This window comes from Gilbertella persicaria (genome assembly GCF_025201335.1).
Source record: "Gilbertella persicaria strain CBS 190.32 chromosome Unknown B0P05scaffold_9, whole genome shotgun sequence".
In the NCBI taxonomy this organism is placed as follows: domain Eukaryota; kingdom Fungi; phylum Mucoromycota; class Mucoromycetes; order Mucorales; family Choanephoraceae; genus Gilbertella; species Gilbertella persicaria.
In genome coordinates this window covers 336195-359292 of record NW_026251970.1, presented here as the reverse complement: position 1 = coordinate 359292, position 23098 = coordinate 336195, and the positions used below count along the sequence as shown (strand labels likewise).

General features: G+C 36.6%; 8 protein-coding genes across 8 annotated transcripts; 4 read left to right on the top strand and 4 right to left on the bottom strand.

The window, feature by feature from the left end:
• Positions 1–1267: 1267 nt before the first annotated feature.
• Positions 1268–3219, bottom strand: B0P05DRAFT_584946 (malic enzyme; the record flags this gene model as incomplete). The annotated part of the gene is made up of 5 exons (XM_051582399.1): positions 1268–1841; positions 1888–2012; positions 2062–2826; positions 2874–3091; positions 3126–3219. 5 exons carry the CDS (start codon positions 3217–3219, stop codon positions 1268–1270), a joined length of 1776 nt encoding a protein of 591 aa, XP_051437333.1.
• A 2297-nt stretch (positions 3220–5516) lies between these two features.
• On the top strand, positions 5517–7124 carry B0P05DRAFT_465104 (PCI domain-containing protein; the record flags this gene model as incomplete). The annotated part of the gene is made up of 6 exons (XM_051574249.1): positions 5517–5603; positions 5656–5715; positions 5759–5887; positions 5932–6039; positions 6091–6354; positions 6393–7124. 6 exons carry the CDS (start codon positions 5517–5519, stop codon positions 7122–7124), a joined length of 1380 nt encoding a protein of 459 aa, XP_051437332.1.
• Positions 7125–7137: 13 nt separating this feature from the next.
• On the bottom strand, positions 7138–9090 carry B0P05DRAFT_532022 (beta-lactamase-like protein). Its single transcript, XM_051577044.1, has 8 exons — positions 8538–9090; positions 8279–8486; positions 8084–8232; positions 7986–8033; positions 7696–7935; positions 7511–7651; positions 7324–7467; positions 7138–7280 (listed from the first exon to the last, which is right to left on the bottom strand). The coding sequence occupies exons 1-8, from the start codon at positions 8787–8789 to the stop codon at positions 7179–7181; spliced, it is 1284 nt and encodes a 427-aa protein (XP_051437331.1). The 5' UTR covers positions 8790–9090; the 3' UTR covers positions 7138–7178.
• Positions 9063–10222, top strand: B0P05DRAFT_532016 (immunoglobulin E-set). Its single transcript, XM_051577043.1, has 4 exons — positions 9063–9617; positions 9666–9726; positions 9774–9920; positions 9977–10222. The coding sequence occupies exons 1-4, from the start codon at positions 9138–9140 to the stop codon at positions 10009–10011; spliced, it is 723 nt and encodes a 240-aa protein (XP_051437330.1). The 5' UTR covers positions 9063–9137; the 3' UTR covers positions 10012–10222.
• On the bottom strand, positions 10038–10496 carry B0P05DRAFT_584942 (uncharacterized protein; the record flags this gene model as incomplete). The annotated part of the gene is made up of 1 exon (XM_051582398.1): positions 10038–10496. The coding sequence occupies one exon, from the start codon at positions 10494–10496 to the stop codon at positions 10038–10040; it is 459 nt and encodes a 152-aa protein (XP_051437329.1).
• Positions 10497–10585: 89 nt separating this feature from the next.
• Positions 10586–11281, bottom strand: B0P05DRAFT_532009 (uncharacterized protein). The gene is made up of 5 exons (XM_051577042.1): positions 11168–11281; positions 11098–11118; positions 10977–11047; positions 10853–10934; positions 10586–10803 (listed from the first exon to the last, which is right to left on the bottom strand). Exons 1-5 carry the CDS (start codon positions 11244–11246, stop codon positions 10679–10681), a joined length of 378 nt encoding a protein of 125 aa, XP_051437328.1. The 5' UTR covers positions 11247–11281; the 3' UTR covers positions 10586–10678.
• A 290-nt stretch (positions 11282–11571) lies between these two features.
• B0P05DRAFT_594953 (uncharacterized protein) lies at positions 11572–13483 on the top strand. Its single transcript, XM_051583093.1, has 6 exons — positions 11572–11797; positions 11840–11879; positions 11925–12255; positions 12301–12688; positions 12761–12884; positions 12929–13483. The coding sequence occupies exons 1-6, from the start codon at positions 11579–11581 to the stop codon at positions 13450–13452; spliced, it is 1626 nt and encodes a 541-aa protein (XP_051437327.1). The 5' UTR covers positions 11572–11578; the 3' UTR covers positions 13453–13483.
• Positions 13484–15438, top strand: B0P05DRAFT_532004 (uncharacterized protein). Its single transcript, XM_051577041.1, has 7 exons — positions 13484–13542; positions 13595–13700; positions 13741–14592; positions 14643–14793; positions 14847–14970; positions 15019–15050; positions 15099–15438. The coding sequence occupies exons 1-7, from the start codon at positions 13501–13503 to the stop codon at positions 15262–15264; spliced, it is 1473 nt and encodes a 490-aa protein (XP_051437326.1). The 5' UTR covers positions 13484–13500; the 3' UTR covers positions 15265–15438.
• Positions 15439–23098: the final 7660 nt, after the last annotated feature.

Here is a 23098-nt window from a genome sequence, read left to right as displayed (position 1 = left end):
TACAACTCGTTGTACAAGAAGGCTTGGCCCTCCTCTTTCCTAAATACTTTTGACAGTTGTGTACATGGAGGCTTCTTTTTATCTACTTTTTTTTATTGATAGATTGTAAGTCTTCTTAATGAAATACCCATTGTTATCATGGGTTGCTCATGTATGAAATGACGCTGTTCATATTCAATTCCACGAGAGATTTGAATAAAAACAGTATTTTTTTTATAAAAATCGCTAGTTGCCTTTTAAAGTTTATGCAAGAAGGTAATTCAGATCCTCTCTGAGTAAATGCTATAAGTTGCATATTATAAAACATGAAAAGTCCTTTTGTAACTGATACAGTTCAACATGTTTGATATTTTGTCAAACCTCCAAATTGCGATTCTGTTTAAAGGATGCTCTTTTCACACCGAGAAAAGCGATTGTTTCTGCGTAAATGTATTTATGTCAAAATATGACAATCGACTTCAGAAACAAAGAAAAGCCATTAGTTACTTTATCAAATGCACTTTACTCGTTGTCTGCATTGAGAAAAATGAACATATTTTTTTTATATTATTGTCTACAGCAACAAAAGAAAGCTACAAATTACTTAAGGGATGTATTTTCAATTATAGAAAAAGAAAGAAACAGTAATTTCTTATGTACAAAAAGAGAAAGGACTATTTTATGATAAAAACCAACTGGATAAAATGGTTCCTCCTATTTTTTCTTTGTCCTTTGTGAAATGATTGCAATATGTGTTTCATGTATCTTAACAACAATACACAAACAAAAAAGTGTTTTCTTTATCTAAAAAGTCTTGAAGCACCATCAATGCGAGAACTGACAACATAGATTCTGCACCCTGTTTTCTCATCAAGAAAGAGTCCTGATTAGATGGAATCCACAAAGTGTTTTATCTTCTATGTATCTGCATATTCATTATGACCGAGAATACTTTATCAGTCAAACGGCCCCATTTTTCTTTTCATTGTAGATGGTTTCACAAAGCTAAAAAGAAAAAATGTTTATGCAGTTTTCATTACCATTCAAGCAATGAACTTACTTTTCTTGTTTGGTTGTGTAGCCTAAAGACATAAAAAATCCTCAAAATGTGAAAGTTTCTTTTCTGGATAGAAAGTCTAGCACTGTGGGGGAGGGGGGTTTGAAAGCATGGATAGAGTAAAATCTACGGAAAAATTTTAACTATCGGTCAAAAAATAAAAATACTGTTCACTAGTCAACTTTATTGTTTAGAATCAAAAGTCTAAGCGACAATGTGATAATGTTTTTTCTATAACTTGCCAGGTTCTGTCCCATAGGCTTCTTTTGTAGGAGACCACATGTGGCGAGTTACATAGTTTAATATATCTTGATATGTTTTACATTTCTTGATGCTTTCCGAAGTAGCCAAGCCTTCATTTAGTGCTTCTTGACATACAGCCGTAGCAACAACGGAAGAAACAGTACGAATACGTTTGAGTGATGGGTATAACCAGCCTTTGTTGATTTCTTCATTAGTAAGGGAATCTGCTAGTGCTCTAGAAGCTTCATAAATCATGCGATCCGTGATATGCTTTGGATGGGCCAATACAGCACCAAGGCCCAGACCAGGAAAGATGTACATATTATTACCTTGTCCTGGATACCTAATCTCGCCTGTTGATTGAATGGTATATGCGGGAAAAGCTGTTCCAGAAGCAAAGATAACCTTGCCATTTGTGCATTCCATAGCTTGCTCAAATGTACATTCTGCTTGTGTAGCAGGATTGGAAAGAGGGAAAATGATGGGCTGTTGATTCAGTTTAGCCATGCGCGATAATACATTTGAATTAAATGCACTAGAAATAGATGAAAGACCAATGAGCCTATTCATACAAGTTAGATTATGTCCTCACTTCTTTCTTTACTTACATTGTAGGTTTAACATAGTCTAAAATATCAAGTAATTCTTTAAACTGCTGTTCATCGGTATCATCTCTAGCATAATATACTTTATGTCGAGCAAGCTTATCACCGCGTGTGTTTGTAATCAGACCCTATATGATATATTAGCTAAAAAAAAAATAAACGCAGTCTACACAATACCTTAGAATCAACAATCCAAAACAACTTTTTGGCTTCTTCTTCAGGCATGTTATGTTCAATCTGAAAGTAGGTCTGTATTTGACGTGCAACACCAATGGCAGCTGAACCAGCACCATAAAACACAATACGATGATGTCGAGGATCTACGTGGTCTTCTTTCTGCACTTTACGAATTGCATTAATCACGCCTGACAAAATGACTGCTCCTGTGCCTTGAATGTCATCATTGAAACACAAGATCTTGTCTTGATATTTCTCTAGTAGACCGAAAGCATGCTCAGAAGACCAGTCTTCGAACTGAATCAACAGTTTAGGATAAACAGTGTGTAAGGCAGTCAAAACACAGTCGACCGTAGCGTAAAATTCATCATCGTTAGGTCTCTTTTGTCGAAGACCAATATAGAGCTCGTCATTGAGAAGCTTTTCGTTGTTTGTACCAAGGTCGAGAATGATAGGGAGTGTACGACGGGGATCAATTCCAGCACCTGCAACATACAGTTGAAGTTTACCAATAGGAATGCCCATACCATTGGTACCAAGGTCGCCAAGGCCCAAAATACGAGAGCCATCTGAAATGACACAGATCTCAGGATGAAAATCTGGAGTAGGACAGTAATTTCGAATCGTTTGACATAACTCAGATACTGGAGCCTTGGTCAAGAATAAACCATCCGACACACCAGGTGCAGCTAAGAATGGATAGATGGTAGAATATTCGAGACAAGCTGTACCAACAGTGGGAGTATAGATCACAGGAGCCAGTTCCTTATTCAAGTAGTGAGCAATACGGTATACAGATAAATTAAGCTTACCTCTAATTCATCCATCACAATCTTGTAAAATAATCGCACATTACTCGTACGTAGTTGAGCCATAAAAATATACTTTTCTAGCATGTTAGTTTTTGAACGAAGCACACGTATAGCACGAGCTTTTTGAATTTCAATGGTCTCTATACGAGCTGGTAAAAGGCCATTCAGTCCAAGCTTTTCACGTTTTACAAGATCCATAGCAGTGCCTTTTTGTTTGTCTTTATTAGACTGTCAATAAGTGTTTTTATTTACCTTCATTTGAATACCCAGAACGAGAGTCTACAGCATCATTGCTATTTATATTAGTACCAGAAAGACGGCGAACGAGATTAATAATAGAAGCCATGATTTGAAAGTAAAGAAAAAGAGAAATCCATTGCTCTGTTTAAATACTAGCATTAAAATGGGTTATGATTGGTAGAATGGTGCAGTGAATCATTTAGCTGTTTAAATAGTCACATGGGGTTGTATGAAGGCATATGCTTATTTTCTCACCTTACCTTTTTTTTTGGTTTGTCATTATGAGCTTGCCAATAGAATGGACACAAAAGTCTTTAAAGTCAATGGCAATTTTGATTTGATAAATTACTTTATTCATCATCTTTATGGTGGGAAATGCGAATACAAACACTTGATATTACAACTCAAAAAGAATAGAAAACACTCTTGTTCATCCTGTTAGTCTACCCTCATCAAGGCTAACTGCATTGTGACATTTCTTTCTATAAAAAAAGAATTGAGTTATTTATAAACAGTACTTGATAATGCTAGGAAGGAAAGCTTAAAGTCAAGTATTGAGATTTAAATTCCAATTGGTGTGTTTCTTGAATCGAATGCTAAAATTTGACAGCCTTTGTGCTAGAAGCAAAACAAAAGGGATGTCCCTAAGAGGTGTTACATGCTAACGCCTGCCCCTTAAATTACGTCAATGTGATCTAGTTTGCTACGATGATTGATCAAATTGATAATTTGCTTGGTAAAGTAGTTTTTGTGATATTTCCTTTCGAACATTTCTATATCATTCATTTGTCTTGACATTTATCTAGTCTTGATAACTGCTTTACCTGTCTTCTTTTGGGTGTTAGGTTTCTAACATATTGTGATTTGTAGCTCGATTGAATGATTTAAGAAGATCAGCTGATATACTAGCCAGGAATGAGAGAAATAGTTTTAAAAAAAAGTGGTAACAAGAAAAACCGGTTTTCATGAGGCATAAATACACTGAATTGATTAGTTTTGTTAAGTCATGTAAAGGATCTTGTGCCTCTTGAAATGGACGTACTTTTTTTTAATCAGAAAATTGTACACACAAGGGAATGTTTGAGCTTTTTTATACACACACAAACACTCTAAATAACACAAATAATGCTCAACAACATGCGGGGTATCGCTGGAGTTGATTTGGATAAAAAAATGGCCAAGCATCACTCTGATCTAAAGGGTATTATTCACAACCTTAGATCTACTTTTTAACATTACAAGACAAAAAATGGAGCTATCGACAAGCTTAAATACTCAAAATAACCATTAGATGCTCTAGTATTTAATAAATGAATTTGTCTACCAATTGCGTTATGAAAATGGTATGGTATGGTATGGTATGAGTGGAAAACCTTATTTACATTTTTGCGCCTTTGCTCAATATTTTTGCAGTAAACCTGTTGGTTCTTCTATATCAATAAACTCAAAAAGCAAATATCTACCACTTTTATCATTACACTAAAGTCCAACAACGGCGTCTTTATGGAGTTCTCAGCAAAGGTTCGATTTTTGGGTGCGGCGGGATCGAAGAACAGGCATTACGTTCCATTTCAATCTCCGTATGCCGCCAATATGTATGTTCTATGTCCATTTATCCCATATTTGCGTTATAAATCGACCCTGCTTTTACTTTTAAATGTTCTTTGGTACCCCAAACAGCATATAAAAATTCTATAAATCCTTGGATCGCGAGTTTTATATGTCATCTAGAGCAAAAACGTTCAAAACACAGCTCAAATGCACTGTTCTTTGATGGACCATTACTCGATAACCAGATTATCAAATTAGTCCTTTGTTCAAACCAAGAAATTAAGCGGTACCATTAGTTTGGCATTTGTGTGAAATTTATTTTTTTTGTCCCAGGGGATCTATGGAGGTTCGTTCATCAAAAAATTTTGAAATGTCAGATTGACCCGATGTAAGCCTGATCCAACAGAAATGAGATGAGACCATGCCTAGATACTTTTGAGAAAAAGAAAGCAAGTCTACTAAGATGAAAAAGATGAGTTCATTTGAGCATTGCCTTCGAATCTGCATTCAAAGTTCATTATACACTGTAATCATTATAAAAAAAAAGACCCTTTTCAACAGACATTAGCTAGTTAGCAGGCATTCAATCCTATACCATTCAATACCCAACATAAATACGAGCAGATTATATAGTAATACATGACACTTTTGAGGTTAAAGAGAGCAATTTTGAGCATAACTCACAATGGATGTTATGCAGAATGGAAAGCTCGGAAATTTAAACACCGAATATCTTTTTTTTCGCCAATTAAAATGTATGACATGACGTGTACGGTTTGCGCGTCTACACAACTTGAAAAAAAAAACCAAAATAAAACGCATTTCTTTTTTCTTATTATACGCAATAACATAATGTCAGACGGAAAGTTAGAAAAGATGGATAAGGACTTTAGTCCTCAAGTAGATGTCCTTTTGCCTGAAACTGAATCTTTGGCTCAGGTACGTCCCCTTCTTTTCATCGCGTATATCATACTGACGATGTATATCATAGCAAGGCAAACTAAATGAAGCTTTGGAAAAATTATTGTCTCTTGAAAAGCAAGCTAGAAACGTAAGACACGCTCAGTTAGACGCTATGACTCATTGTTTTCTAGGCTGCTGATCAAGCTTCTACTGGTCGTATTCTAGTTCAAGTCATTAAATTGTGTCATCAAGTCAATGACTGGAAGTTATTGAATGAACAAATCATCTTGTTGTCCAAGAAACATGGTCAATTGAAAGCTGTAAGTAATGTTTCATGAGTGCACTCTGTCTAATCATTTTTCAGGCCACATCAAAAATGGTTCAAGAAGCCATGTCCTATCTTGATTCTACACCTAATATGGAAACAAAACTTGAATTGATTGACACACTTCGTACTGTCACAGACGGCAAGGTAAATAAGAAGAAAGCTATAGGATTTCTTGAATTGACAGCAACACTCTAGATTTATGTTGAAGTTGAACGTGCACGCATTACGCGTCTTTTAGCAAAGATTCGTGAAGACGAAGGAAAGACAAGTGAGGCTGCCGATATTCTTCAAGAACTTCAAGTAGAAACCTTTGGATCCATGGACAAGCGTGAAAAAGTCGACTTTATCTTGGAACAAATGAGACTCTGCTTGGCTAAATCAGATTACATTCGTACTCAAATCATCTCCAAAAAGATCAATACCAAGTTCTTCCAAGAAAAGGAGAACGAAGTAAGTCCTGTCTTTATATATGATTATCATTACTCACTTGCATCTAGGACCTCAAGCTTCGATTCTATCATTTGATGATTCAACATGCTTTACATGAAGATCAATACTTGAATGTACACAAGTTTTACAAGCAAATCTATGATTCAGGATCCATTCAAGAAGATGAAACTAAATGGAAAGAAGCACTTCAAAATGCCATTTTGTTTATCATTCTTGCACCCTATGACAATGAGCAAAGTGACTTGCTTCATCGTATTTACCAAGATCCCAAGTTATCACACATCCCAGAGTATCAAGAGATTGCCAAATGCTTCGTGACAACTGAATTGATGCGTTGGTCACACATGGAGCAATCGTATGGACAATTACTGAGTCAAACAGATGCTTTCAATACGCACAAAGAAGAAGGACAAAAGAGATTAAAAGAACTTCATCACCGTGTGGTTGAACACAATATTCGTGTGATTGCAAAGTACTATACACGCGTCACTACAAAGCGACTTGTTCAACTCTTGGATTTGAATGAAAAAGATACAGAAGAGTTCTTATCCAAGTTAGTTGTCTCAAAGACCATTTATGCTCGTATTGATCGTTCTGCTGGCATTATCAATTTCCAACCAAAGAAGGATGCCAATGAAATATTGAATAACTGGTCTAATGATATCAATTCCTTGTTGAATTTGATTGAAAAGACATGTCATTTGATCTCCAAAGAGGTAAGAGTTATCAATATCTGTTTTATTTATGACTCACTATTCTTTATAGGAAATGGTTCATAGTATAGCTAAGGTTAAATAAAAAAAAAAAAAAGAGAGAGAGAAAAGAAAAGAAAATTAAGCTTTAAATCTGACTGGAATCTTAAAGAATTGTTGTATTTTCTGCTTATCATGCATTGATACTTCAGGTGAAGGCAAATGGCCTCCTCTTAAGTTGGTCTTGCCATAAGATCAGTTTATGTATGTGTATAAGTTATCTTACCTGAATAGAAGGGTGAATGAATCGAGGTGGTCTTAGCTTAGCATCTTTTTCTTTACGCATGTTTACATAATCTTGTGATGAAACACTTTGGCTGATCATCTTATTGAATTTCTTGTGCTTCTCAAGTGATGCCATGACTTGATACTGTGCAAGTTAGAACTCAAACAAAAAGCACACGATAACTTACAGGACGATCCGTAGGTGGATAGTCATGACCCACATAGATTCTTGTATCATCAGGCCATTGTTGATACATTTTATGAATACTGGCATACATCTGTTCAGCACTTCCACCGGGGAAATCACAGCGAGCAGTACCAATATCAGGCTAATCAAGATTTAGTGAGTCTATAACCACAGGATGACCTTTACCATAAAGAGAGAATCCCCTACAAAAGCAGCATCTCCTATACGGTACGACATACAAGCAGGCGTATGACCAGGAGTAGCCAGTACGCTACATTGAATATCTTTTCCCAGGGTCCATTGGGTTAGTTCAGTCACCAGTTTATCAAACTGTTCTGCTGCATTGAGCTCTTGATGGCTTATGTTATATGTCTGGCTGAATACATCTTGTACTTGAGTAACATGTTGACCAATCCAATATTCAGGCTAAGTGTTATATAAGTTCAGAAAGTAAAGTTGATATGAGCAGGACCTACCTTGGTAGGCAATTGATCTTTTAAATAAAGAGCAGCCGTCAAATGGTCCTATGAGTCAGTATGAGTGAGTTTGATTTGATGAAGTGTATGAACTTTACAGCGTGAACATGAGTGTCAATGATCTTTGAAACCTGGAGTTCATGTTTCTCAATAAACTCGATTAAATGTTTTGCCGTCAACGGAGACACAGTGGATGAGAACGGGTCATAATTCAATACAGGATCAATAATATATGCTTCTCTTGTTTCTAAAGGAAAAACATCAGCAATCATCAAAGTCGTATGATTCTTTACTTAGATCAGTGACTACATATTGTGCTGTTTCTGTTTCTGGTTCAAAGAAGGTATGAACCCAAGGTGAATGGTTGTTCATAAAAGGCTGAATAGGACCCTTCCATTCTTTTAGCCCTCCTTGAAGACTATAGACATCTTTAAATCCAAGGGATATAGCAATTCTGGCTGCTTCATCACTTCTACGTCCAGACATGCATTGAAATACAATCTAACATATTTAAGTTTTTTTTTGTTTTTTGAGCATAATTTCACTTCTTACCTTATGCTGTTGATTGAAATCAGACAAACCAGCCGAGAACATGTCAGGGTCTAATTGAAAGGGAACATTGATGGCACCTTTAATTTTACCATGTTTTTCAATTTCATGTCTCTCTCGAACGTCAACCAAGACCAAGTCAGAGTGAACTTGCTGATCTTGTTGTGCTAACCATTCTTTGAGTTGGGGACTAGTGATAGACTTGAATGCCAAAGTAGACATAACTCTCTTTTGAGGAACAAATAAACGAAGCATGAAGAACAAAAGCAAAAAGTGGCAGGCTTATTATATCTTTTTTTGCGGGGTTTATTATTTTCTAGAATTAGAAAGTTCTTTGCTCGCATTACGTGGAAATACGTACATAACAAAAAAAAAAAGGTGTCAAGGAATAGCCTCTTTAGGTCAAATTAAACTTAATCAAACAAAAGACTGTGTGTGAATATACGTTGCTTTTTTAAAGAACGTAAATAAATATGTAGAAAAGAACATATAAAAAACAACAACAGCAAAGTCATTTTTTTTCTTTTTCTTTTTTTTTCCTCTTTTTGCGGGAACCGTCTGATTTATTTATTTTTGTATACATACACAACAAATTAAAAAAAGATGTGGACCACTTCTTCTTTTCTTTCGTTTTCTTTTCGTTTTTTTATTCTACAAATCTTGAGATTTATTATGCGTGATTGGCTTGCTTTGCCCTTGTCTCCCACCACAAATAATAATAATAATAATAACAATAGTAGCAGCAGTAATGATGATGATGAAGGCATCATGGTAGATACTATCAACCAAGAAAAACCTTCAACTTGGATGTCTCTCTTATTTGCTATTGGTGCTGCTAAAAAAATCAAGCAAAAGAGTACAGTAGCTAAAGATGAAACACATCCTCCACCTTGTTGTACAGAACAAGAGTTTGAACAACAGCAACAACAACAACAACAAGCAGCGCTACCTAGGATTTTATCTTCAAGTAGTCTTACATCTTCCACTGATTCAGACAATTCTACACCAGCTTTATCAGAAATTATTCAATCTTCTAACAAATACCCTTCTAACGCATCTACCAAAAAGACAACCGAGGTTTTGGTAAAGTCTGCTCTTATCTTCATCTTGTGCTTATCCTATCTTTTGTAGATTCGCTGGAACCATGGAGGTAAAAAAGTCCAAGTAACAGGCGAATTCGATAATTGGTCAGGTAAAAAATTACTATTTTTTAACTGCATCTCTCACATGACATAATAGGATCTGTTGATATGATACCAGATGCTGAAGATGCACATTGTTACAGTGTCTCTATTCCAATGAATTTAACTAAAGATGTTGAATACAAATTCATTGTGGACGGTGAATGGAAATATGCCAAGGATCTTCCTCATCGTACTGATTGGCGTAAGTGTCTCTTATGTTATATATATATATATATATAGTTCATTTTTTTTTGTTAGGTGGTAATATAAACAATGTCATTTATAAAGAATAAAACAAATCGAAAAAAAGGGTATCTAGTTAAAGACTATGAGTTGCATATAACACAACAAATACAATGATTAGAATCAAAAGAATCGAACTAAATCCAAGTGACATGATTCTATTTAACTTTTGCCATCGATCTGCCATTTTACCACCTTTTTCCCTGACATGTCTGGGCCAAAAGGATCCAATCCACCACAGAGGCGGGCAAAGAAATCCAAATAAAAATAAAAGTCCACCTACACTATAGAATCCATCTTGATCATTTTTGGTGACCCACCATACATTCGATTCTTCATCTTGGTGTTGAATAGGAGGATCTGTCTTTTTAGTAAAATAAGTAGAATTACGAAGTGTGGTTGCCTTTGAAGATGTCTCTGAGAGTCTGTTATGTGTAGGTTGAGTCACACTAGGTGGAATTTGGTGAGGCGATAAAAGTTGTTCTGTAAGTCTTAAAGACCAGTCTGGTACATCTTTTTGCTGGCTGTTATCCATGTAAAGAAAAATAAAAAATAAAATAAAGAGAGAAAAAAAAAAGGAGACCATAACAACAACAACGTCTTTTTTAGGGTGTTTGTATCTCAGCCAGCCAATCAAAAATGACATTCATGTGTTGTTACCTAGCAAACTGTTGTCCTTGACAACGCATTGCATAAATGACATTGGTTTATTGATATTTAATGATTTCCACCACAACATCCTCCTGTATGTTGATGCTTTTTTCCTTTTTTACGATATATGTTCTTTGCTTTTTTGATGGAATCATTGTCACCTAATTCTGTATCTTTTGTGATTCTCAATTCTACCATGGATTAGTCTATTTTGTGTGTGTGTATAAAAAGTGGCCTTACTGTATGTGTTTTCATCTTTGGGTACACCCTGAATTACATTTCTTCTCAATAGTGTTGCCACTTGTCTAGCTAAATTGAATTTCTATTCTAGTGTTAAGTTTGATGATTTCTATCCAACACTTACTTCTTCAAGGATATCTGTGTTTGTTTCATCTTTGGATTGCATAAATCGAGCATAGGTTTCCTTTTTGGCAGCTATCGCGTATTGAGTCAATAACAACATGTATTGACTATCAAACACTTACCAAGAATGGCTCTATGATCATCTAAACAATAATGTCAGTTATCCATATTCTATTCCATCATTTTGCTTACTGGCAAAAACTTCTCGTTGGGTTTTAAGCAAGTGACGATAAGCTTGTATCGCTACTTGTTTTGAAGGTGACATGGACATTGTAAGATAGAGATCAAGAAGAAAAAAAAATGCCTTTTTCTCTAACCGGGTCTTTCGGCACACACCAGGGCTTACATTTTTGTGTGACTATTTTTTTGTGTGTGTATGAATAGGTCATTAAAATCAGGTACAGGTATAGTAGTAGTACAAAAGTCAACTACAGTAATGGCCCAACAAGAAGCTGTTTGTCCATGCTTATGTTTAAATAAGATACACTTGTCATCAAGTGCCACTTCATTTCCGGAAATAGTATTTTACCGACATGTCATTTATAAAGCACATATCTGTCTTTGATTTTGTACTTTCTTTCTCCCTTTCTTTTTTTCTTAGTCATGTTTAAAGAGAACACATACGAATATACCAATTTAGTGGATGCTGTCTTGAGCAATCCTCGTCATATACCTGAACATAAACCCATGTATATTGATTCAGCAACAGACGAGACAATCACGTTTGGTGAATTCAAAATCCTCATCAGACAAATAACAGCAGGTCTGATCAAATTTGGTTTAAAAAAAGGGGATTGTGTCTCTGTATTTAGTCCCAACCATGTAAGTCGTTGTTACTTATCATCTAATGCTTATATGGTGTAGATTCATGTACCTGCCTTTATGTTAAGTACACATGCAGCGGGTAGGAACCATCGTATGAGGCATTACATCTAACCCAAAAATCTAGGTGCCCATGTGAGTCCCTCCAATCCTATTCTTAGTGTTCAAGACTATGAAAAGCAATTAAGACTGTCAAAGGCAAAGTTTATTTTGGCTCATCCAATCAGTTTGAAGGTAGCACTTTTGGCTGCTACAGCAGTGGGTATTCCTCATGCTCATGTGTGGTCCATTCTTCCTGATGATCAACATCGAGCCGCTTATTGGAAAGATAAGTTGTGTACTCAAGAAAAAGAAGAAGCAGATCCTATACCACTGACAGCTCAAGAGAGCAGGGATACCTTGACTTATATTTGTTTCTCAAGTGGTACAACAGGTCCTCCTAAAGGAGTTCAAATTAGGTAAATTGCCACTGCTAGTTTAGTGTTTACTGACAGACAAATAAGCCATCAAAACTTTATTGCTAATACCATTGAACTTGACAACACATTGAAAAAGAGTTCCACCTATAATAACACAGGTGCTTTACTTGCCATTGTGCCTTTCTTTCATATCATGGGTATCTTTCGGTTTATTCATATGGCCATTTATGATGGACGAACTACTATTGTCGTAGCCAAATATGATGTAGAGCATATGTGTCACATGATTGACAAGCATCAAGTATCTTCGCTTTACGTTGTTCCTCCTATGTTATTGCATATGTTGAATAACCCTAGTATTGCTGACAAGTACAAGTATTCAAGTGTAGAAGCAGTGCATGTGGGTGCTGCACCTGTATCTCTTTCATTGGCTCAGAACTTTCAAAAGAAATTCAATATACCTGTCTTGGGTGTAAGTCACACACACACACACACACACATACATCACAGAACGACTTGAACTCAATACTTCATTCTATGTTAGGGCTATGGTATGACTGAAACGGCTTCTATTTTAGCTATTCAAACCATTGAAAACTATGCACCTGGGTCTGTAGGACATATGATTGGTGGTATTGATACTAAAGTAATAGATGAAGATGGACAAGGTAAACAGACAAGTCGATGTATATCTAAACTGAATCTTGTATAGCTTTGCCTATAGGTTCTACGGGCGAGATTTGTATCAAGGGGCCCATTGTCATGCTCGGTTATATTGATAACCCAGAAGCCACTGCTGAATCAATCGACAGCGAAGGCTATCTTCACACAGGTGATATTGGCTATGTAGATAAATTAGGCAACTGGTACATTGTAGATCGTTCCAAGGAATTAATCAAATATAATGCGTTTCAAATTGCCCCTGCTGAACTAGAAGATGTCTTGCTTAAATGTCCTTTGGTAGCTGATGCTGCTGTCATTGGTATTTACGATGAAAAGAACATGACAGAAGTTCCTTTGGCATACATCACCTTAAATGAAGCCTATAAGACACAAGATAAAGCAACGATCAAGCAAGCCATTCATGCCTTTGTGAATGAGCGTGTTGTTTATTATAAGAAGTTAAGAGGTGGCATTGAATTTATTGATCTTGTTCCCAAAAATGTGTCTGGCAAGATCTTGAGAAAAGATCTTCGTGAAATGTACAAGAACAGCAAGCAAAAAGCCAAATTGTAAGCTGTACTTTAAACCCTCTCCTCTTTTTTTTATTTCATTTTGTTTTCCATGACAGAAGCAGCAGCAAAAGAATACGAGCATTTTCTTAAAGTAAATAAAGACTGTATTGTACCATGCATTAAAGTGTGTCCCTTTTGTATAGGCAAATCACTATATTACTTTAAAAGAATTTGAATACAAAACAACGGCTGATGTCTTTGGTGTGATTGCACAAGTAGATCCAGTCAAGCGCTCAAGGATTGGCAAAAGTAAGCATCGCCTGGTTCTCTTAAGTGTTTACAATAACAGACTTTAGTCTCAAGATGACCGTGATGGATCCTAGCACCCATGCCAATCCATATACTGTCATGTTCTTTTATCCCGAACAAGACGCTTTGCCCAGGGCACAAACAGGCGACATTATTTTCATGCGCCATATGAGAATGGACAAATTTCAAAATAAACCTCAAATCAAAAGCACACATACATTGTCATTCGTCTGCATTGATAGCCACACCAAAAAATCAAAGCTCTCCAAAGACATCAAGATCAAATTCAGTTTGCGGGAAGCCAGTATTGTGTCACGCTTGCAACGGTGGCATCAAAAAATTCATGCTGCAAAGCCGCCCTCTCCAGCCAGCGTGGGGTTCGGTAGACCGATATTGACAACAGAACAGATTGTAGACAGCCATGTCAGGTTCTTTGATTATGTGGGCATGGTGGTCTACTGTATACCAGAAGAAAACACAAGGATGTCCAAAGCAAATCTGCTATTGACAGATTATACTGTGAATACCTTACCTTATCTTAGAGACAGAGACAATTCGATGTTTGGTATTGAAACCAATCGACTTCTTCAATGCACTTTATGGGATGAAAATGCAACTCATTGTCCTGAGCTTAAGTTAGGTGATTATGTCTTTTTAAGAAACTGCACTCGAAATGAAAAGAACACAAGCGTGCTGGAAATCTCACTTCGAGGAGACAAAGAGAAAAAATTTCAGGGCAAGTCCCGAGTGACATTAATGAAAGAAGAAGATCTAGCATTAAGGGACTTGTTGGAAAGAAAGGCAAATTATGTACACTTAGAAGATAATACAAGACAAAGAAGTGCATCAGTGGAATCCATGGACTTGGGATTCAATGATCCATTTCGAACACGTAAGTGATATCACGTACAAGGCAGTCATCATAAACCATGTATGTTATAGGTGTCTATGGTCTTGATCGTTTTGAAAGTATTCAAGAGATTTTGGATGCTCAAGAGCCAGGAATTCATTTGACTAGGGCAGCCATTACGAAGCTATATCCAAAAAACGTTGAAGAATGGATTCAAAGTTATTGTCAAGATTGTCAAATCACGTAAGTCATTTCACGTATTATTAGCCCCTTGATTTACTGGTGTTATTGTACAGTGTAAAAGAACCACTTGGCCTATGTGAAGAATGCCATAAGAAAACAAGGGCTATTTATCGGTTGGTAATCAATCTTGATGATGATAAAAAACGCTTACATTTGATTGCAACAGAAGACGCTGCTGTAAGTAATGGTATATAAGCAGCACACATATTTAACTTTGAATACTAGGAGCAATTGTTTTCAAGCGTAAGCCCAGAAGCGTAAGGATAGTGTCCTGTTGATTCAAATAACTCATTCGTTTTTATTAGTGCTTTGACAAACAAAGATCAGTTGGAAAAGCTAAAAGAACTTGTTAAAAAGATTTTGCCTGAAGATAAGCAAATCGGTTATGACTTTGGTATAATGTCTGTTGATGAGCCCAATGCAAAAAGAAAATATTATGTTTGCAATACAGAATTTATAGAAAACCAATAAAAGACTATATTTTTTTTTTAATTATTGGGCTCATAAGGCGACTCTTTTCCTTGTGATACAAATGAGGACAAAGTTCATTCATTAGAATGCGCACAGTGGCCAAAAATCTTCTAGAATTATAGAAAAATTATCTGACATCATAAAGCTGATACAAATCTATTCTATATGAATTTATAAATTGGGTTCTATAAATTCATATAGTGGTTATAATATCAGAAATATGTATACAAAATAACTCTCTTGAGGGGTAGTAACCCTTAATTATCTTTTTTTCTTAATTCAATCTATTTCTTTAAAGTTAAAGACAAAGGCGCAAACGATGGAAGAAATCTTCTAGTGAATGCAGAAATCCTCCATAAAAAATGGAAGAATTTTGCGCTCTGACATGGAAAATGTCTTTCATTGATGGAAGAAAAACGCAATCGTTTACGTCATGATGAGAGTGTATTTTTTTTCTGTTGTCACAAATAGCATACTTGCGCATTGGTGTTAATTTTGTTACTTTATTAATTCTATAGAAAAGGTCCTTTTGAATATATAATCTAATGTAGTTTTTGACTGTTCGGACTCGATCAATTCACAAGAACGAATGGCTATACTAAGCTAAAAATATTTTAAGAGAACAAGAGCCAAAAAGGAATAGAGATGAGAGTGTTGATCTAATGGTGTGTTTGAGAATGGGTTTGTAGCCAGAGAAGAAATGGAAACATCTGCACCCTCCATAGCACTCGCTATCAAATTATGCGTATAGCTGCTGAAAATGACCTTTCATCTTGAGAGGTCTTTTCTCGCAGTAGCTGCCCTTTTTTTTTTCTTGATTTCTTTGTTTTTTGAAATTGTAGTACCCTTTTTGTTTCTTTTAATCCTCTTATAATAAATAATTGTCGAGCACCTCTTTTAGTGGGTCCCTCTCGAGACCACTAATACGTGCGGCAAATAAAATCATTAAAAAAAAAACATTTGCACCACAGCGTAAGTGATTGCATTTTTCTTCCGTAGGTAAAAAATTTCTTTCATTTCTGAGCGCATAATTCTTCCATCGCTTACGTTGCAGTGGGATTGATTGGATGTTGGAAGGAATAGATTGTTTGTGATTGTTTATGACTGTTTATGATTGCATGTTACATAGAGGTGATTCGGGATAAAAGCGAATGTATAGAGGTCCAATTGGTACCCCAATAGACTACATAGCGGACAGTCTTGAACATTTCTGTAAAGAAGCGATCTACAAATCTCTGAAAGTCAAAGAGGCTGGTCAAATACACTTTTGCATTCTCCAAAACTACCTTCAGTAGTGTCTAATGACAATGCTTGGCTTTGAAGAAGTTTCTTGATGCATTTTTTGAGCGCTTTTCTTTTTTTTTTCTTTTGAAAGTAATAGTCGGACTAATTAGATAGTAATTGACCGGATCAGTCGGGTTGCCTTTCTCATGAATTGGGACTATTTGTGCGACTCGTCAACAATGAGGTGTGTATGGCCAAAGCCAGCACAGATCAAAAATATATAGAATCATGAGACTACTAGAATTTGTGATATTCATACAAAAAGTAAAGCTAGAGCCATAAAAGAATCACAGTAATAACCGTACATGTCAGGAACTTATGAATGTAATGGATTCACAAAAACTATTTAAATTCTGACAGCATTTATGCCGACTTGCAAGTATGCCAATTGTCTACTCAAAAAAAAAAAAAAAAAAAAAAAAAAAAAAAAAAAAAAAAAAAACACTACTCTAAAATAGAACAGAAATGTTTTTTGTAATAAAAAAAAAACAAAAAAGAAGAATATCTCTAATATTTCTGTTTTAAATTAATAAAAAAAGCCTGTTTTTCAATTTTTCTGTTTTAAATAAATAAATGAGTCTACCAAATAATAATTCCAGTGTTTTAGCTTAGAGAAGAGATTACTGCCTAGTAGATTCGTTTTTTATTTTGAAACAGAAAAATCGAAAAACAAGCTTTTTTTCTAATTTTAAACAAAAGAAACAGAAATTTTCTTTTTATTTTATTTTATTTTTTTGTCATTGCAGAATGATTTGTCTTAAAACAGTAGGTTTCGTCTTAAAAAAGCAGTTTTTATTATTTTCAAAAAATATTTTTTGAGTACGCAAATGGCATACTTGTAATTTCGGCATACCTGTTATTACACTTCGAGCCTTGTGCTTTTTGTTGTTATCTTTCTTTTATTGGTTAAATTCGAACTTGTACTACTTAAAATATATATAAAATAAAACTAAACTAGACACTTCGACGCATGGCTTATTCTTTACTGAAGCAAACGAAGGCCTGCTGAATCAGCTTAGCCTGGTTCATTGGCACAGCCATGGATACTCACTTGGGGAATGTTCAAGCTCGATTTCTGACTCGTCATCTGTTGGCCCAATTGAACAAAACACGTAATCAGCCGTTCTCCGAGATCAACGCCCAAATGCAGAAGGAACTTTTGTGGTGGACAACCGAGTTGACCAAATGGAATGGACGCCACCTTCTTTCCACGCTACTTATCACTCAAGTTTTCACGGATGCGTCAGACCAAGGTTATGGTATTGTTTGGGGTCACAAATCGATTCAGGGAGCATGGTCTGCGGAGGAACAGTCCTTGCACATCAATCAGAAGGAACTGCTAGTCTTCCAGAAAATATTCCAATTTATTCCTGTTCCAACTCATCACCATCTTCAATTATGCATCGACAATACCTCAGCCATTGCTTATATCAAACATTTTGGCGGCACAAAATCAGAAAAATTGAATCAAATAGCTCTCGACATTTGGACCTATTGCTTCCAGAATCATATACAGCTGTCGACGTTATACGTCCCATCCAAGATGAATCCAGCAGATGCTCCGTCACGATCTCTTCAATCTCAAACAGAATGGTCAATTCCGGCGAAAACATTCAATTATCTCAATCAAATATGGGGCCCCCACCATATCGATCTCTTTGTCTCAGCGAAGCGTCACCATCTCCCACACTTCGTATCATGGAACTACCAATCTCAAGCTCTGTGGACAAATGCCTTCAGTCGGCTGTGGCATCATCTTCCAGGTCGCCTGTATCTAGCCCCACCATGGAACCTTATCTTACCAACGTTGAAAACTCTCCTTCAACACCGACGTCCTGCCACACTTATCACGCCGAACTGGCCAACGGCACCCTGGTATCTTCTAGCATTACAACTAGCAGCCTGCCCACCGAGACTCCTTCAGGTTCCGACGCAGGACACAAGCGATCAAGAGCCACTCATCTTGAAGAAGAACAAGGAATGGACTCCACTAGCATGGAACATGGTTTAAAGCGCCTCCGCCTTTCCGAGTCGGCCTATGCGATAGTAAACTCTTCAAGACATTACGCTTACATACAAAACTCATATATAGACTGGTGTCATGAGCATGATATTGATACTCAAACACCTTCAGTGTTTCCTATCCTGAATTTCCTTGCTGAACAAAAGGCCATTAAGAAATGGAAGGTCTCGACTACACTCACCTACACATCTTTGATTCTTCAACTGTACTCAACTACTGATCAGCAAACTATTCGTCAAACCGACGAATTTCAACAATTCTACAAGAGCCTCAAAGCAATCAACGTTTTACCTCTCAAATCTTGGGACTATGACATAACGCCTGCAATCACACACTTGCTGTCCTTGGGTACTAATGACAAAATGCCTATTGACCTTCTTACCGCTAAGACCGCATGGCTGCTTTCTATGGTTGGCTTTCTTCGTCCTTCGGATGTTGAACGCATCGATCTCAATCAGTGCTCCGTTTCCGACAATAATATTCTCAAACTGGTAGTCGTGGCACCAAAGGAGAAACGCGCTGGTTCTCGCATCACCAAAGCAATTACAATTCATCCACACGACAATCCTCTCTTATGTCCAGTACAAGCATACAAGTCATATTTACTTAGGGTGGCTTACTCGGTGGCATCTACACCTCATCCAATTTTTCCAGAAATCCTCATCAACGCCTTTTTTCGAAAAATCAAGAATCACTCTATTGCTATGGGCCATGAGCGTATTTCTAAGCATGTTCAATCAATCATGCAATTTGTTACAAGACCTATGGGTACTCCCATTCCTAAAGCTCGAGCATTAGGATCCACACTGGCTGCTCAATCTGGTATCGCTGTCGATGATATTGTTGTCCATGGTAATTGGTCCTCCAAGGAACTCTTTGAACAGTTTTACCGCATTTCGGTTACTACGTCTACGGATTTTACCAAGATTTTAACTCTGAATGCACAACAAAGACCACAAGACTCGAAGTGTAATATTATGTAAATACGAATACATGAAGTATTGAAATTATTACACGAGAGCGAAGTGATCTTTGTTGTTCCCGCCCCCCTCTTCCCGTGTCTTTCTTCAATTAAATATTTCTCACCAAAGAAGATAAAGATACATAGTTTGGTTTTATTTTATTTTATATATATTTTTAGTACAAGTTCGAATTTAACCAATAAAAGAAAGATAACAACAAAGACCACTTCGCTCTCGTGTAATAATTTCAATACTTCATGTATTCGTATTTACATAATAAAAATTGAAAAAACAGGCTTTTTTTATTAATTTTAAGCAGAAAAACTACAAATTTTCTACTTTTTTTATTTCTTGTCATTGCAGAAAATGTTTTTGATTTATTTTAGAGTAATGGTTTTAATTTTAAAATAATTTTTTTTATTGTTTTTCAGAAAATATTTTTTTGAGTACACAAATGGCATATTTGTAATTTCGGCATAACTGTCAATATTTTTATGATGTTTGGAAATGTTTTTTTTGTAAGTCTATTGCACTGATCACAAAGGCCTGAGATCTAAGAGCCTTTGCATAATTTCCCCATCGATCTAGCTATCTTTCTCGTAGAGTTATCACTACAGCATAAGTGATGGAGGAAAATGCAACCGCTGACGCTGTGGTGTATGATTGCCATGGCTACTACGGGTACTACGATTTCTATGCTTACTATGACTGTCGTAATCACTTTGCTGCATCAGGGAACCTGGTCAAAAATGGATGAGAAAAAGTGTTCAAGACAAAGCTCAGATTGCTGGAGTTGTCATTTGGGATGTAAAGGCGCTGTTGATATCTGACAGCTGCTTTCCAAATAGGATCTTTAGCTGCCGCTCGCTTGATTAGAGTATGCTAAAATTTATTCAAAGAAAGGGTGTAGCTGACTTGTGAGCCCGATTTCAAATAAAAAATAGAAACTAATATCTTGGAGAAAAGTATCATGCGCTGGCTGAATAAGTTTGAATGCTGAACCATACCTTTCTTATTCTATTTTTCTGGCCCGAGCATAAATTTTGGTGTTCAGAGCCACTTTCTAAAGATTGCGATAACTCTACGAGAAAGATAGCTAGATCGATGGGGAAATTATGCAAAGGCTCTTAGATCTCAGGCCTTTGTGATCAGTGCAATAGACTTACAAAAAAAACATTTCCAAACATCATAAAAATATTGACAGTTATGCCGAAATTACAAATATGCCATTTGTGTACTCAAAAAAATATTTTCTGAAAAACAATAAAAAAAATTATTTTAAAATTAAAACCATTACTCTAAAATAAATCAAAAACATTTTCTGCAATGACAAGAAATAAAAAAAGTAGAAAATTTGTAGTTTTTCTGCTTAAAATTAATAAAAAAAGCCTGTTTTTTCAATTTTTATTATGTAAATACGAATACATGAAGTATTGAAATTATTACACGAGAGCGAAGTGGTCTTTGTTGTTATCTTTCTTTTATTGGTTAAATTCGAACTTGTACTAAAAATATATATAAAATAAAATAAAACCAAACTATGTATCTTTATCTTCTTTGGTGAGAAATATTTAATTGAAGAAAGACACGGGAAGAGGGGGCGGGAACAACAAAGATCACTTCGCTCTCGTGTAATAATTTCAATACTTCATGTATTCGTATTTACATAATATTACACTTCGAGTCTTGTGGTCTTTGTTGTGCATTCAGAGTTAAAATCTTGGTAAAATCCGTAGACGTAGTAACCGAAATGCGGTAAAACTGTTCAAAGAGTTCCTTGGAGGACCAATTACCATGGACAACAATATCATCGACAGCGATACCAGATTGAGCAGCCAGTGTGGATCCTAATGCTCGAGCTTTAGGAATGGGAGTACCCATAGGTCTTGTAACAAATTGCATGATTGATTGAACATGCTTAGAAATACGCTCATGGCCCATAGCAATAGAGTGATTCTTGATTTTTCGAAAAAAGGCGTTGATGAGGATTTCTGGAAAAATTGGATGAGGTGTAGATGCCACCGAGTAAGCCACCCTAAGTAAATATGACTTGTATGCTTGTACTGGACATAAGAGAGGATTGTCGTGTGGATGAATTGTAATTGCTTTGGTGATGCGAGAACCAGCGCGTTTCTCCTTTGGTGCCACGACTACCAGTTTGAGAATATTATTGTCGGAAACGGAGCACTGATTGAGATCGATGCGTTCAACATCCGAAGGACGAAGAAAGCCAACCATAGAAAGCAGCCATGCGGTCTTAGCGGTAAGAAGGTCAATAGGCATTTTGTCATTAGTACCCAAGGACAGCAAGTGTGTGATTGCAGGCGTTATGTCATAGTCCCAAGATTTGAGAGGTAAAACGTTGATTGCTTTGAGGCTCTTGTAGAATTGTTGAAATTCGTCGGTTTGACGAATAGTTTGCTGATCAGTAGTTGAGTACAGTTGAAGAATCAAAGATGTGTAGGTGAGTGTAGTCGAGACCTTCCATTTCTTAATGGCCTTTTGTTCAGCAAGGAAATTCAGGATAGGAAACACTGAAGGTGTTTGAGTATCAATATCATGCTCATGACACCAGTCTATATATGAGTTTTGTATGTAAGCGTAATGTCTTGAAGAGTTTACTATCGCATAGGCCGACTCGGAAAGGCGGAGGCGCTTTAAACCATGTTCCATGCTAGTGGAGTCCATTCCTTGTTCTTCTTCAAGATGAGTGGCTCTTGATCGCTTGTGTCCTGCGTCGGAACCTGAAGGAGTCTCGGTGGGCAGGCTGCTAGTTGTAATGCTAGAAGATACCAGGGTGCCGTTGGCCAGTTCGGCGTGATAAGTGTGGCAGGACGTCGGTGTTGAAGGAGAGTTTTCAACGTTGGTAAGATAAGGTTCCATGGTGGGGCTAGATACAGGCGACCTGGAAGATGATGCCACAGCCGACTGAAGGCATTTGTCCACAGAGCTTGAGATTGGTAGTTCCATGATACGAAGTGTGGGAGATGGTGACGCTTCGCTGAGACAAAGAGATCGATATGGTGGGGGCCCATATTTGATTGAGATAATTGAATGTTTTCGCCGGAATTGACCATTCTGTTTGAGATTGAAGAGATCGTGACGGAGCATCTGCTGGATTCATCTTGGATGGGACGTATAACGTCGACAGCTGTATATGATTCTGGAAGCAATAGGTCCAAATGTCGAGAGCTATTTGATTCAATTTTTCTGATTTTGTGCCGCCAAAATGTTTGATATAAGCAATGGCTGAGGTATTGTCGATGCATAATTGAAGATGGTGATGAGTTGGAACAGGAATAAATTGGAATATTTTCTGGAAGACTAGCAGTTCCTTCTGATTGATGTGCAAGGACTGTTCCTCCGCAGACCATGCTCCCTGAATCGATTTGTGACCCCAAACAATACCATAACCTTGGTCTGACGCATCCGTGAAAACTTGAGTGATAAGTAGCGTGGAAAGAAGGTGGCGTCCATTCCATTTGGTCAACTCGGTTGTCCACCACAAAAGTTCCTTCTGCATTTGGGCGTTGATCTCGGAGAACGGCTGATTACGTGTTTTGTT